Raw genomic sequence first — 14,739 nt, 5'->3', positions numbered from 1 at the left:
CATTTACAACTGTTATCAAACCCAAGGTGCGGATGCACCTTGGTCTCTTCCCGATTCCAAGAGGTTTTTTTATCCTTTTTTAAAGATATTTGGCTATTTTTATAAGGTCCGGTATAGTTTGATGTTTTTATTTTTTAAAATCGTAATTGAACTGAACCAAGTTTATTTCCTGGTTTTTTAAATTAGTTTAATCAGTTTTTTCTCTTAATTTAGTGTTTTTGGTTATTTTTTTCTATTTTTTTTTATTTCTTTGAACACCCTTGATCTTCACAACTATATTTCTCTACTTTCTCTAAAAAGAAAAAGGAAATCCAATTGCAGAATGAAAAGAAAAGGGAAAAGATAAATTAAAGTCTCTCTCCATAGACACACAAACACACACCAAGTTTGGTATACACGTGTAACATCTCTAATCTTCGAAAATCTTTCCATGGCTCTTAAAAGAAGTTGTTGTTGAAGGTAGTAGAATCCATAGCTATCAAGCTCGGCTAGGCTAAAGTGTCGACTCGGCTAAGAAAATGGGTTCCAGGTTATATAGAAAAATTAAAAAAAAAATGAGGTTTTAATATTTCAAATTAAAAAATAATTTAAGTATATGTAGATTGTATGTGTTACAAATAATAAAATTTAAAAGATTATTTTAAATGGTTTTTTATTTCCATATTGAAAAGATATTATATTCTTCTTTTAAGTTGAAATATTTAAATTAAATTTTTTTTATCCCATATTAAAAAAATATAATATTTTTTTTCTTATGAACATATAAAATACATAAGAATGGGCTTCCAATCGCATGTTGAAAAAATAAAAACTTCTTTTAGTGTTTATATAGTGAAATTTAATATGAGTTAGTAACCAACAAGGAAAAGATGATAGATTTATACAGATAAGGTTGAGCAAAGTAAGAAAAAAAAATCTATAATTGCCTCCCATGCTATAGAAAAATACTAGCGATTTGACTCGTGTCACACCGCAGGTCAAATAAAATTTTACTTATATATGTAATCAAATATGATCAAAATATTTTATTGGGAGCATGAGGGTCTAAACAAACCATCATCAAGGCCCTCTCATCTCATGTAATTCATGGACACCAAAACAATTCATTTTGGTGGTCGGAAATTGCTTGAATGATGATTTTTTCTCTCATTGCTGGAATCCAACTACTCTTCTCTCTCTTCTTTTTCCAATCAAGGATTGAAAAATAATGCAAAAAAATTTGATACCAAAACTGATTTTGTTATTAAACCTAATCAACTAGTCCTTGTACTATTATGCATAACTAAGCAATTCCTTGACCGCAATTGACCATCCCTAGTGTAATTTTTTTATCCAAAAAAGTTTGTTTAGTGCATACCAAAAATACATTAACAATTAATAATTAATAAATAACAAATAAAACTAAAAAATATTTTTTTTACTGTTCAAGAATTCATTACTCGTGACTCACAAAAAACTATACTTTTTTTAAATTTTCACTTTGATCCTGTATTTTGCATGTTTTATAATTCAGTCACTTAAATTTATATCTTTTCAATTTCATTCTTTTAAGTTAAATTTTCATGGTTTTATATACTTAAATATGTTTTGATTTGTTTTTTCTAACTTATCTAATGTGTTGTTAAATGTCTTGACATTAAATTAATGGCTAATTTTACAAAACTGAGTTTTTGCTTCTTAAAAAAAAAACAAATTGAGATATAGAAAACCAAAATTGATATATATAAAAAATGACTTTTCTATAAAAGACATGTAAAATTTTTATTTGATCCCTCAATTTTTAATTTTCTCACATTTCATCCCTCTTATTTTAGGTTGAGAGAGGAAAGAAAAGGTCATTGAAAAAGTTGAAGAGAAAAAAAGCTTTTAGATGGTCGAATTTCAACGACCAATAACTTTAATTTTAGTATTTATAGTTTTAACATTAAAAAAAAGAAAAATTAACTTTTGGTTTTTAATTAGCTAACAACTCTTTTTACTATTAAAATCCTTACTTTTCAAATATTTGAGTTTTTTATGGTAATATTATTAATTAATTTATTAAAAAAACTATATGAATATAATTTATATAATTTTGTTTTTTAAAAAATTATTCATAAATATTTAATGAGAATATGTTTTTGTTTTCTGATAATAATCTTTTCTAAGATTAATTATTCTCTTATATTGTTTCTTGGAAATCATTACATGATTTTAAACATAAAATAAATAAATAAAAAGAGAGTTTCTGCAAAAAAAATAATTGTGTTCCCTTTATTAGAATCATTTGATTTCTTGTGAATGTTTATTTCAATGGTGTTAAGTTTATATTCAAAAAATCATATTACTTATAAAAGACGCATGTTTTCACTGAGAGAAAAAAAAAACAAATGCATTGGTAAGAAAATAAAATTTGAAGTAAAAGAATTTTTTTTATAATTTCAATCGTTGAAATTTCTGAACATATTTATTCTTGTTATCACAAAATTAAATAATAATAAAATTGAAAATCGGTGCTAGATTATTTCTAATCAAATAGTTGGTGCATGGATGATGGGGTTGCGCAATACATGAGTAGTTCATACGTATGCACAGAGAATTTCTAAGAAAAGAAACTAAATTTGCACCAATGCCATGATGACATCAGGCAACCCATTAACAGATATAATGGACTTGATTTGGACAGTAAGCACATGCAATCTCGTCTCTTACCAGTAAAGAGTTGAAGGCCATGCAATTCTAACACGAACTAAATGCTAGAAAGTAACATACGTGGATGGAGATCGACAATTCAAAGCCTGACATTCTTTTTTTCCATGAGCTCGATAGATCTCTACCAGAATTTTCTGAAATTCTCAGCTCACCTAACAGTGCTCCCATGCCAACCACAGACTCACATCTCACATTTATGGCCATGCCCCCCTGTCTCCTCACTCATGTCCTCACCATTAAATGTTCAGGCTCACAGCAACAATGTCATGCAGCTTCACTGTAACCATGAAGAAGTCTCTTCCACCAGTTCAACCACAGAGCTCAGACAGTGATTCTGATGGTGTTGATCAAGTTTACAACCAAAGCATCATAGTTCCTCCCACAGCCATATCAATAGCCGATGGCTTCGAAAAGAATGATCACTCATGGTACAACTTAAATCAGCCATGATACAGGATTCTCAAGCCAGCGATTAGAACTAGCAACATTACTGCTAGTTTGTCGAAAGACAGCTAGCGTGTGTTTATTTCTGAATCATGACTAAGCTAATGTTAGAATATCTAATCATATATTTATCGTTTTGATCCTTTTCTGTTATCAAACTTCTTGTATCTCTTACTGATGCTTCTCTGTTTGTTTTCCACTACACAGGTTTGTCAATTCCCCAATCCCGACGGATCTATCAATTCAAGTTCAAGACATCACCTTTACTGTTCACAAGGTAACTAGCCAGCAAGAGAAATACATGGTCTAAAAGTTACATCTCACCTGCTCTTGTGTAAAATCATCTCTCATATATATATATATATATATATATATATATATATATATATATATATATATATATATATATATATATATATCATTAAACAGAATTATAACTAGGAGAGTCCATTAACTAAAGTCAGGGTGTAGGTTGATGGCAGTTAACTGGGTTTATAGGGGGTAAGAAAGGATAAGAGAAGGACGTGGCTCAACTTCATCAATGGTTAAAAACATCTCGATTTATTGTCTTATTTCTTCTGTTTAATATAGTAAATACAACTTCATGCTATGTTACACATAAAGAACAGAAAAATCAATTCACAAAAACATCTGAAGTTATGAACACAACAAAACTAAGATGACTTCGTCTGCGCTCACCAGAGTCATAAACATATTTCCCTTTTGCTCTTCCAATTGATTTATGAGTACAAATGTCAACAATACAAACAAGTCAATTCTCAAGGTATGAGCGCATCCTAATTAAGGTTAAACCTCCCTTAGTACCTGGCAAGATTTCACCTATAGCTAAGACAAAGTAAAATAACACACCAATGGATCTAATGCACTGTCTGCAAGAAATGAACTTTCAATGTGAATGAGCTGATATCATTTGATAACCACACTATTTCTCCTGATCCAGTATCCCTTGGTATCAAAAAGTAGCTACATAGGCCGCTTGGAAATTCAGCCTTCAATTTCAAATTTTGGGTACGAGCTCAAGCTTGAAAACTTCCCAGGTGGACCAGAAGCATTTGAAATCATTCTAAAGTTCTGTTATGGTCTTACACTAGACTTAAACCCTAGCAACATTGCTCCACTAAGATGTGCATCAGAATTCCTAGAAATGAGTGAAGAACTTGATGATGGAAATCTCATCTCAAAGACAGAAGCTTTCCTCACATTTGTAGTCCTCTCATCATGGAAAGACACCATAACTGTTCTCAAATCCTGCGAAACTTTATCTCCATGGGCAGAAAATCTCCAGATAGTTAGAAGATGTTGTGACTCAATAGCATGGAAGGCTTCTAGAGACAATTCAACAATAGGAGAAATGGTTAATGACGAAGGATGTTGGTTTGATGATGTGGCTTCCCTTCGAATTGATCATTTCATGAGAATTATAACTGCAATAGGGGCAAGGGGAACAAAACCAGAGATCATAGGTAAATGTATAATGCAATATGCAGAAAGATGGCTGCCAGGCATGGATGTGGAATTAGAAGGTCCAAGGGGGTATGGATATGGAAGGAATGAACTGCAGTTCAGTATTTTGATTGGAAGGAAGGAAGATGAGGGTATTGAGCATAGCCAGGAGCAAAAATCTATTATTGAAAGCCTAGTAAGCATACTTCCAACTCAACCAGGAGCTGTCCCATGTAAGTTTTTACTGAAGATGTTGAAAATGGCAATGGTTTACTCTGCATCCCAAGCTTTGATCTCAGAGCTTGAGAAAAGAGTGGGGATGATGTTGGAGAATGCCAATGTCAATGATCTTTTGATTCCTAATTATAAAAGGGAAGATCAGGGGAAATTTGTGAAGTGAGTATTCAACAATCTTAGTCTCCTTAAGATTGCTTGACCTTGCCTAAAAAAATGTGGCAAGTCTTTTCACCATATCTAATTATGATTCATGTATTCATACAGCTCACTTGAACAACGAACAATGCACGACATAGAAGTGATACAAAGAATCGTTGAATATTTTCTGATGCATGAACAAGAGCAGCAACAACTGCCACAGACAACAGGGAAATCAAGTGTTTGTAAGCTTTTGGACAGTTATCTAACTGAGGTTGCAAAGGACCCTAATCTCTCCATTACCAAGTTTCAAGTTTTGGCTGAAGCCCTGCCAGAAAAAGCTCGGACATGTGATGACGGTCTTTATGGAGCCATTGACACCTATCTCAAGGTTTGCCTTCAGTTGTCTTTCTGGTACTCATCCTTTTAGATAAGCATTATGACAAAGCCTAAAAACTCTATTATTCTTTCCAGGCTCATCCTTTGCTCTCTGAGCATGACCGAAAAAGGCTATGCAGAATAATGAACTGCGGGAAGTTATCACTTGATGCGTGCTCGCATGCAGCACAAAATGATAGGTTGCCTCTACGAACAGTTATTCAGGTAAAACATACAACAATTCTCAACTATAAATAAAAAATACTCATAATTTCTAAATCAAAACAAATATGCCTGTCATGGTGCCCGTGCTGTAAATTTATGTCTTTTCTTTCAGTCATTAAATCAAGAGCCACAACATGACAAGTATAAAAGAGGATCAAGTGATATGATTCTACAATGCTTAATAAAGGACATAGAAAACTGGTAGTTTAGCTGTTTAGAAGGCAAGGAAAGCTGCAATGTCATCTAGAGTATAAAATGGTAAAATCTGAGAGATGGCATCAGATCAAATTTGCCCATTTTGAGGAACCTTCCAAGTGCCAACAAAACACAATGCACTTCACATAATCACACATGCTCTAAAAGGTTTCCGACTAACAACAGTTTTATTCCCACAGAGCATAGGGGTCTGTTATCTGATTCTACTTTACTCTGCCTGAGATATCACTCAACACAAATTTTTCACCACCTTGAACTACATTCCACTCAAGCTTGCAACTCCTGCCCATATCAAACCACCCTTACCATCATCAGCACAAGGAAAAATATTCTAATTAAGTTATCTGCCAGTTGTTCTTTACTAACTTCATCTACTTAAATACACAGTCCTTCCAGTTCTGTCTCTCTGTAAACTAAAAGGGGCTCTGAATGAAAAAAAAAAGGATAGGGGGGTTAATGCAGTGAATGACACCTAATTACATAACATCTACAATAACCCTAATACACAATTCTGAGATACCAAGAAAAAGCTGCAGGAACAAACTTTTGGACACCAAAGCTACATGATGTGTATGTGTGTCCAAAACATTCCCATTTACTACCACTGACATCCATTTCAGCCATAGGAACCTAGTGATCAAACTAAATGCAATGTGTGCCATCTCTGTTGTTGTTTTTGGAATGTTTTATTGTAAGACAATGCCAACTTTTATACAAATTGCAACCACATAACAATGAAATAAGTTTTATATGACTAATTGGCTTGCTTTATTGTTAATCCCCACTCTGCCACATGAGAGATTGATGATATTGTAAAAAGCACGGTAATAAGCAATATTTCAAAACATTAGGTTAAATCCAAAAACCACTCCTACCAAAAGCTGCTAAAACATTCCCTGTCTTTGAACAGGTATTCTCAAAAACAAACCCCGGTGTAAATCAGAGACCTTTACAGCATGGTGTGCAAATATGCGCCAAAAACAAAGTGAAAGACTATAGGACTTTTATAATTCATCAAAATTTACATTTCTCATCTAAGATGAAATGGACATGCAGGTGTTGTTCTGTGAGCAAATAAAAATAAGGGCAGCAATGCAAGGAAAAGAGCCAGTAGCAAGTGGTAACAGCTCAGAACAAGAAATAACTCAAACATCAACAAAAACTGAGATCACGACCCTAAGAGCAGAACTAGAGAACGTAAAGACACAAATGACAGAGCTGCAGAGGGACTATTTTGAACTGCAACATGAATACGGAAGGAAAAACAACAAGCATATGAATAGATCGGCCTGGAATTTTGGTTGGACAAAGATCAGAACATCAGCTCTTTTCCATAGAAAATCAGAGGGGAATTTAAGTGGACAAGTACTTAAGATACCCAATTCACTTGGCCACAAAATGAATTTCAGAAGAAGACTATCCATGTCATGATTTTATATGAATTACATGTTTTCTTAAGGAAAGTTCACTTGTAAATAAAAAGGGCTTGGTGCATCTTTCTTGTTAAAGCATACAATAAACTATGTTGTAGTTTCATTCAATGTAAAAAAAGCTTGCCAGGAATAAATTCCAGTACATCACATCAGCCTCATTCCTATCAATCCTATAGGGGTATCCACTATCCCACTCACGGAAGCCAATACCAAATCCATAATTCGAAGCCAACTTTGTTTCAATAACAATCAACTGCCAAAAAGAAAACTTTGTTTTGCACTAGCACTCTACAAGCACATGAATCCTAATCTTTCAAATGACAATTTGCAACTGTGATAGCTACCATCAATGTAAGAACACCATTATCCCCATGTTATATAATATCTCGGCAGTACCAATCAAATTAAATCCGATAATATCCAACACAAATAATCATAGTAAACCAGAATTTACCAAAATCAACCAACATTTCTCATTTCTCAATTAAAATAAAACCCGAAAATCTACACTACCTAGAATTAGCAGTAGAGCTCCTCATGCTGCTCCAAGGAAACTTGGCCTTCTCGGCCGCCACATCACCACGACCACGACCGCCGCGACCACCACGCCATCCGCTACTGCTACCGCCGCGACCACTCTCCTTCTTCTTCTCATGAAGCCAGTGATTCTTATTATCCTCAACAAAACTACTCTCCGGTGCCTTCTTACTCATTTTCGCCCTCTCTTCCTCAATAACTCTAATCGGAAATAAATGGGGCGAAATCGAGAGGGGAGTTTTAAGCGTGACGTATGCTTTTTTATAGTCAGGCTTGGCGATGAGGAATCCGCCGCGTTTCTTCTTTTTTCCTTCCATGTTAAGAGTGCTTACCTTTTCGACGTCGAAGCCGTAGAGCGATTCGAGGACGCGCTTGATTTCGATTTTGGAGGCTGAAGGGATTGTTTTCAGTGCGATTTCGGAGATATTTGTGTATGTTGTAGGCATCAGGAGTTTTATGGGGAGGTTTGCGAAGTTTATTACTCTTCTTCCCAATCTGCCTGCCATCTGTTCGCTGAAATGAAGATGCTACTGACTCCGCAGTGAGCTAGGAGGAGGGTTTATAATTATGGATGGGAGTGGGAGGAGAAGCGGTAGTGTCAAGTGTGTAGTCAGTACAGTTGTGCTGGTGGATTTGGGCTCGAAAACCTTTATTCGGCTTGTGCTTGGGCCCTTACTTCCTCAGGCAACAGATGTCTGTCCTCACATGTGACGTCTTGATTTTTTTTCCTCTCCTCGTCCTCTGTTTAGTTATATTGTTTTTATGGAAATTTACTCCCTCTCTTATAGTTTAATTATTTTTTAATAAAATCATCATTTATATTTTATAATTTAAAATTTGATAACACTGTATATACAAGAAAAAAAATCAAATTATTTACAAGATTGGACTAAAAAGCTCTTATTATGTTAAAATTACAAAAGCAAGAGATATTAAAAATAAAAATAAAATCTAAAAAATAAACCCTAAAAATCCACCAATGAAAGAACATTAGCCTGCCTCTCTTTTCTATTCCACCGATAACACTGAGACTTTTTTCAGGCCTCTTCATGAAAATCAAAAACACCAACAACAACATTGTTCTTAATCATTCATCACCCACATCATAATCTCCTTCTCCATTCAAGCAAACACAACCCCTCTTCCACCCAAAACCAATCTTTTTTCTCGATCCTCCATAGCCATCATTTTCTTCAAACAACACTAGCCTTCTTTTCAATTTCTCCCATCGCCGTACTAGCCTCAATCATCTCCTCTCACAACACAATTTGTGACCACTGTCTAGGGGAGACTAAAATCCACACATAAAAAAAAATATCAATCTTCACTAATTTTCCCAAGCTTTATTTTACTCACACCATACCATAATTCTCATCCCCATCACCCTTCAAACTGAAACCATACTATTCACCCAGCTTCTCATAGTCCAACACCCAAGACACCCTCATGCTCTCTCTATTTTTCTCCTCAATTAACGATCATTTCAACCGCCATTGCAACCTCCTTCTCCACCAATAACCATGACAGCAACTCCAACCACCCACAAAACTATAAAAAAAAAAAAAAAAAAAACTTGCACATAGGCTACTATCACCAACAAAATGAGATCTAATGACAGAAACAGTAACACGCCCCATATGTGGGGGATTGAAGTTAAACAAAAACAAAACCATTCCAAGAATTTCAAATGCAAACATCATAAAAACCTTGAAAAATATAGGAAACCTAGAATTCAAAGAAAAACAAATCTGGTGACTTTAACTAAAAATCAAGGTAAAAAATGAACACCCACTGGAAAGCCAAACCCACAAAACCCAAATCTGAGGCTCAGAAAAAGATAAATCAAGGCCCAGACATCATTTCAAAACACGTGCATGGCTTTGTTATCTACATAAAATCCATTCTTACCTAAGTTCACACGTGCAACAAGAAAATATATTCATTTTGAAGGGCTTCAAAACATAGATTGAGATTCTAAAGAACTCTAGTCATCCGTGTCTCAAAGGAAATCAATACCATGTTCTCTTCCTTTTGGTAGGAATCAGTGTTGAATTCAAATGTTCTCGAATGAAGACTGCCTAGATTTTAAACCAAAAGAAACCTCTATCTACTGGTAGGAATCTGTATTGAGCAGCATTTCTCCATGTACAACTTGGATGCCTAAATTTTAAACCAAAAGTAACCTCTATCTACTGGGCTACTTCAACGAATTCCCTTTTGCTGTCAAGGTGACTATGATTCCTTCTTTTTTACTTGGTGTGGATATTTCTGGTATATTGAAATGCTGCTCATGACGAGTGGAAGAGCCACAAGACTGTAAATTGAAGGTGGCTTCCCTTCAAACAAGAACTGAAGCAAGGCCGTTACAAGAAGTGCAGAAACAATGACAAACCCCTGCACGCATCAAGAAAACTGTGGAGATAAAGTTTTTTTTATTTTAATACAGATAATTGCATTACAGAGTAATAATTGTACTTTAAGATTTTTTCTAATTGTGTGTGTGTGTGTATTGATTTTTTTTCTATTTGAGTACTTGTACTCTCGCAATTTGATCAATTACATATCTCCGTTAATTTTGTTCCCGAAATGCTTACATGACAGTTAACACTTCATCAGCTATTGATTTTGTTTTTCTATTTCACTAGTTGTACTCACAAAATTTGATCAATCAAACGCATCAATTAGTTTCTAATACAAATATGTTGATGTGGTATTTATCTCCATGTCAAATTTTAAAGATTGAGTAATTTTGACTTTTTTTTATTTTTTAAGACATTTTTTAAAAAAAAAAATGAACAATTTTTCTATCATATCCTCATACAGCTAAATGATATTTTTGAAATGAAAGATATAGTTATGTCAATTTTGATGAAAAAACTTGACAAAAGTACATATTGAAAAATTAAATATTGTACAATGATATAATATAATAGACATGAATTAAACCCTAACTAATGAATAAGAAAAATAAAAGTTCACCTAACTAATTAGTTTTATTGGTTTTCTTTTTAATATTTTGTTGTTTTTATTTTATTTTTTCAATTTCTTAATAGAAAATTGAAAATGTTGTAAAAGGAAAAAATGATGGTTATTTCAGTTTTTTTCAATTTCCTGATAGTTTTATTGGTTTTCTTTTTAATATCCACTTTAACACTGCATTTACCTTTCTCACGCCACCAGCGTAGCTTGTGACAAGGCCCACGAGAATTCCACCTAGAGCATTCGCTACAACTGGGATCTGAAAAATAAGCAAACACAGCTTGTCAGTGTTAAACCTTACATGATACAGCTGTTAGCAGGTATGCCATTAGAAGGAAAATTAAAAATGTTTTCCCTAAGATAACTGGCAACAATGTTCGTAAACTTAGAATGCAATACGGCTGAGGCTTGACGAAAAGAAGCTGGAGGAAAAAAGAGCATCATGCACACAACATATCAACTCACAACTACTCTAAACCAAATACCCCCCCCCCACCCCCCATCCTCAGATTTTGAATTTCAAAATATACATACTTCAAATATATAACGCAGATAAATTTCACAAATCCGAAGCAATATGCAACGCAAGATGCACACTTGGGTCCTTCAAATTATATTACTAACTGAAATTTTAACAAGCCCACGAGATAACCAGCTATCTATTGTTCCTTGAGTAGCCAGAAGAAGAAGAAAATTCTGAGCCACAGGAGATTGGCAGCAAACCAAAAACATTCCAAATCAAGGAAGGTATCCTAACACTAACAGCTGCCCAGTATGGATGAGCTTCACCATCCAGCTATAATTGTGTCAGTTCAGAAGATGTAAACCAAGGGAAGACAAATATGTTCTAAAGGCAATTTCTCCTGTCCTTTGGACCACCTAATGATTATGAGATGCTCTATACAGCAAGAAAACTTCTTCAACTGAAAAACCATGACCACAAATCAACTGGAGTTGTTTTCTATTTCATGGCCAGATTTGGACTGAGAACTTTCACCAATCCCATTCCAACTACTTTGTCACTTCAACTATTTTGCCAAGTATGCCAATGTCATCAATGAGAAAAATTGCATGAGGTATTGGATAAGATCATTACCATTGTTAGAGGAGTCCAACCATAAAAGTATCCATGCTGTCTGATAGCTTCTCCATCTGGAGACTTAGTGGTGCTGGCCAACAAGCATAAGCTTCCAACAATTGACATTTCTACAGTCATCAAGTATGATGAGTGTTTCTTAACCTGAAATGATGGGAAATAATGTTGGAAGGGGTGGAAAAGAAAAAACACTTGTAAGATCATTCAAATGCAAGTTTCAAACCTGAGAAGCCCATTGACACAAAGCTGAAGCTAGACCAGAGAGAACTGAAGCAACCAGGACAGGAATGATCCCATAAAATAAAATTTGCTCAGGATCACTACTGCCAGAGCCTTTGCTAGAGCCCTCACCGATGCTTAGAAGAACAGCTGCCATTATCAGCAAGAACAGAGCCCCGATTTGTTGAATTGATTGTTTCTGCCTGCACATTCCCACCAGAGAATAATATAAAGAGAGTTTCCAATACAATCCTAAAACTTATCATAACTGGTTCCATATAAATATATACAGTTGAGTGGCTTTTCATAATCTACTGCATGGAAGTTGCCCCAGTCTCGTTACAATTAGAGAGGGTGGCTTATTAAAAGATGTTGCATACTCATAAAATATCCAAAAGAGAAGGTCATCATATAGTAGCTCTGGAAAAGAAGATGACTTTAAATACCAGCTTCATCTGCATGCTATTTCAAGAATTCTTAAACAATCAAGAGCAAGAGATAAAGTCTACTAAAGATATAAACCCACAGCAATATGTACATAACAACTTGAAGCCTTTCTTACACTGACTAGTGAGCCACTGCAAGATATGAACTTGTAAGGAATTCGTTTGAAAATAAAACAGTAAGTTTCAAATCAACAAGACAGTTATTGGATGGAGCATAGCAAAGACACGAGAATCAAGCCTAAAATAAACCTAAACAAGGAATCATTTCAATGTTCTATATGATATTAAATGCTTGAACTTCGAGAATCATTGTTGCATGCTTAATACAGTTCAAAAGCAATGGATAATGTACCAATAAAAAATGGAAATTTATGAACATACCTCAATATTATGTATGTAAAGAGTGCAGTAAAAAATACTTTTGTCTGGTTCAATATTGAAAATGTAAGTGAATCAAGATTCTTGTAAGATATCTGCAGCAAGCTGTTTTGCAGAGCATAAATAGCTGCAGGAAGTCCTGATGCAGTCAACGACCCAACCAAAGTCCACTGACTGAACACTTTCTTCAAACTACCATCTCTTACCATGAGAATTACGGCACATACAACCTGAAGAACATAAGGAAAAGAGTAGATGATCATTTGTGTTTAAATATAGTATCCATTCTAGATTGAAAAAAAAAGTAGGTATTGCTCTTGACCTTGTCCACTCCTGTAAAAAAATCAATGAAGAGAAAGACTAAAATTAATGTACATGGGACTTTAATTACCTTAGCTACCTCACATGTCAAAACAGACGTAGTCACGATTACTTCACGTCTGCATGAAACTCAATGAATTAGTGACTGAAATTTCACAGGAATTACATACCAATAACATTTGTCAACTTATAAGAAACAGATAAGATCATAACAAATCACATTCATTGGATCCAGTAAAGCTTGGGCTAGATTAAGAACCCAAAACAACAGCCAGATTGTGCACAATTTCACAGATTTTCCGGACCGCAAGGGCGTCAGAATCAGGGAGTCAAGAAACAAAAGCAAACACGGAAAGAAGTCTTGATATTGATAAGATACGTCCAATGTAGCTGATTTTAACTTGGGGTCAAATAAAAGGAAGAGCTGAAACAACTGTAATAGACCCAGATGGTTTTGTAATAAACCACGTCAAGTCAAAACATAAAAGTATTTATGTATACAGATTGTAACCACCCGGATCATATTTGGTGTCCTTCTGATTGATTGTTGCAGTACTGCAAAACGCTAACATTGCTTCCTCAACTATGACCAGAATTCGCAATCATTGATGATGTAATAAATAAAGCAGCATTTTAAATCAAATTCTTTCAGGAGAATTGAATTCTAGCAGTACCAAATTTACATGGAAAAATAATAAATAGGAAAGGCATAAAATCGAAGGGGGGAAGAAAAAGGAAATACCCGGTGAAGCGTTTGGAGATGAGAGGCTGAGCTCCGTATTGAAGAGTGAGCAAAATGGAGTATAGCCAAACCCTTGGGTTCGTTCTCTCCGATCCGGAGGCTCCACCTTTCCGCTTCGTCGTCGCCATTTTTTGGAGAGGCGACCTTCTGACTCACTCTCTCTGTTTTCTTACCTTTTCTTTTTCCTGTGTTGTCAGCTCTGGAAATTAATCCATGAAGAAAAGCATGATACGTTCCTTGTCTTCTTTCATTCTTTCTTTCTCTCTCTCTGTTTATCTTTTACCACAGCGTTTACGTCGTCGCATCGACGTTTTATTTTTATTTTTATTTTCTCATTATCGTGAATGTTGCTGACTTGCAGTACTGTTTTAATATTTGCTGGGTAATAATTCTTTTTTAAAATGTTTATTTAAAAATATTTTTAAATAATATTTTTATTATTTTTAAAAAATTATTTTTTATATTAGCATATTTTAAAAAAATAAAAATTAATTTGAAGCATAAAAAAAATATTAAATTTTTTTTAAAAAAAAATACTTTTTAAACATAAAAATAACCGGACTCTTAGATTTATAATATCGCTTTACTCCACGGGTAAACTAATATTAGGTTATTCGTTTAAATAGTAATTTAAATGATATTACTAAAACAATACTACAACAATAAATAATTTGATAAAAAAAATATAACAAAAAAAAAATAACTTTATTCGAGTCATTCTAAATTATAAAATAACTCAATAATAAAGAGGTAAAATTAATATATATATATATATATATATATATATATATATAT

General features: G+C 34.1%; 3 protein-coding genes across 4 annotated transcripts; 1 reads left to right on the top strand and 2 right to left on the bottom strand.

Moving 5' to 3' along the window:
- Positions 1 to 2,786: 2,786 nt before the first annotated feature.
- LOC133694469 (BTB/POZ domain-containing protein DOT3-like) lies at positions 2,787 to 7,287 on the top strand. 2 transcript variants are annotated; one of them, XM_062115985.1, is made up of 6 exons: positions 2,787 to 3,119; positions 3,343 to 3,412; positions 4,097 to 4,995; positions 5,101 to 5,365; positions 5,449 to 5,577; positions 6,850 to 7,287. In XM_062115985.1, exons 1-6 carry the CDS (start codon positions 2,932 to 2,934, stop codon positions 7,222 to 7,224), a joined length of 1,926 nt encoding a protein of 641 aa, XP_061971969.1. In that variant the 5' UTR covers positions 2,787 to 2,931; the 3' UTR covers positions 7,225 to 7,287. The 2 variants fall into 2 exon arrangements, with proteins under 2 accessions (XP_061971969.1, XP_061971970.1); XM_062115986.1 differs by having other exon boundaries at positions 2,980 to 3,241.
- A 289-nt stretch (positions 7,288 to 7,576) lies between these two features.
- Positions 7,577 to 8,391, bottom strand: LOC133694471 (uncharacterized). Its single transcript, XM_062115988.1, has one exon. The coding sequence runs from the start codon at positions 8,267 to 8,269 to the stop codon at positions 7,736 to 7,738; it is 534 nt and encodes a 177-aa protein (XP_061971972.1). The 5' UTR covers positions 8,270 to 8,391; the 3' UTR covers positions 7,577 to 7,735.
- A 1,285-nt stretch (positions 8,392 to 9,676) lies between these two features.
- LOC133694470 (UDP-N-acetylglucosamine transporter ROCK1-like) lies at positions 9,677 to 14,215 on the bottom strand. Its single transcript, XM_062115987.1, has 7 exons — positions 13,945 to 14,215; positions 13,273 to 13,321; positions 12,885 to 13,111; positions 12,062 to 12,260; positions 11,839 to 11,982; positions 10,927 to 11,001; positions 9,677 to 10,157 (listed from the first exon to the last, which is right to left on the bottom strand). Exons 1-7 carry the CDS (start codon positions 14,070 to 14,072, stop codon positions 9,996 to 9,998), a joined length of 984 nt encoding a protein of 327 aa, XP_061971971.1. The 5' UTR covers positions 14,073 to 14,215; the 3' UTR covers positions 9,677 to 9,995.
- Between the last annotated feature and the right edge of the window lie 524 nt (positions 14,216 to 14,739).

Source organism: Populus nigra, chromosome 5, assembly GCF_951802175.1.
Source record: "Populus nigra chromosome 5, ddPopNigr1.1, whole genome shotgun sequence".
Taxonomy (NCBI): Eukaryota; Viridiplantae; Streptophyta; class Magnoliopsida; order Malpighiales; family Salicaceae; genus Populus; species Populus nigra.
This window is presented reverse-complemented; position numbering and strand designations above follow the sequence as displayed.

Coding starts and splice junctions, on each gene's coding strand:
- LOC133694469 (XM_062115985.1), top strand. CDS start 2,932: ATGTTCAGGCTCACAGCAACAATGTCATGCAGCTTCACTGTAACCATG. Junction 3,413..4,096: donor TCACCTTTACTGTTCACAAG/GTAACTAGCCAG, acceptor CTCCTGATCCAG/TATCCCTTGGTATCAAAAAG. Junction 5,366..5,448: donor CCATTGACACCTATCTCAAG/GTTTGCCTTCAG, acceptor TATTCTTTCCAG/GCTCATCCTTTGCTCTCTGA.
- LOC133694471 (XM_062115988.1), bottom strand. CDS start 8,269: ATGGCAGGCAGATTGGGAAGAAGAGTAATAAACTTCGCAAACCTCCCC.
- LOC133694470 (XM_062115987.1), bottom strand. CDS start 14,072: ATGGCGACGACGAAGCGGAAAGGTGGAGCCTCCGGATCGGAGAGAACG. Junction 13,322..13,944: donor ATCTCCAAACGCTTCACCGG/GTATTTCCTTTT, acceptor AGTTTCATGCAG/ACGTGAAGTAATCGTGACTA. Junction 13,112..13,272: donor TGACATGTGAGGTAGCTAAG/GTAATTAAAGTC, acceptor TATGTTCTTCAG/GTTGTATGTGCCGTAATTCT.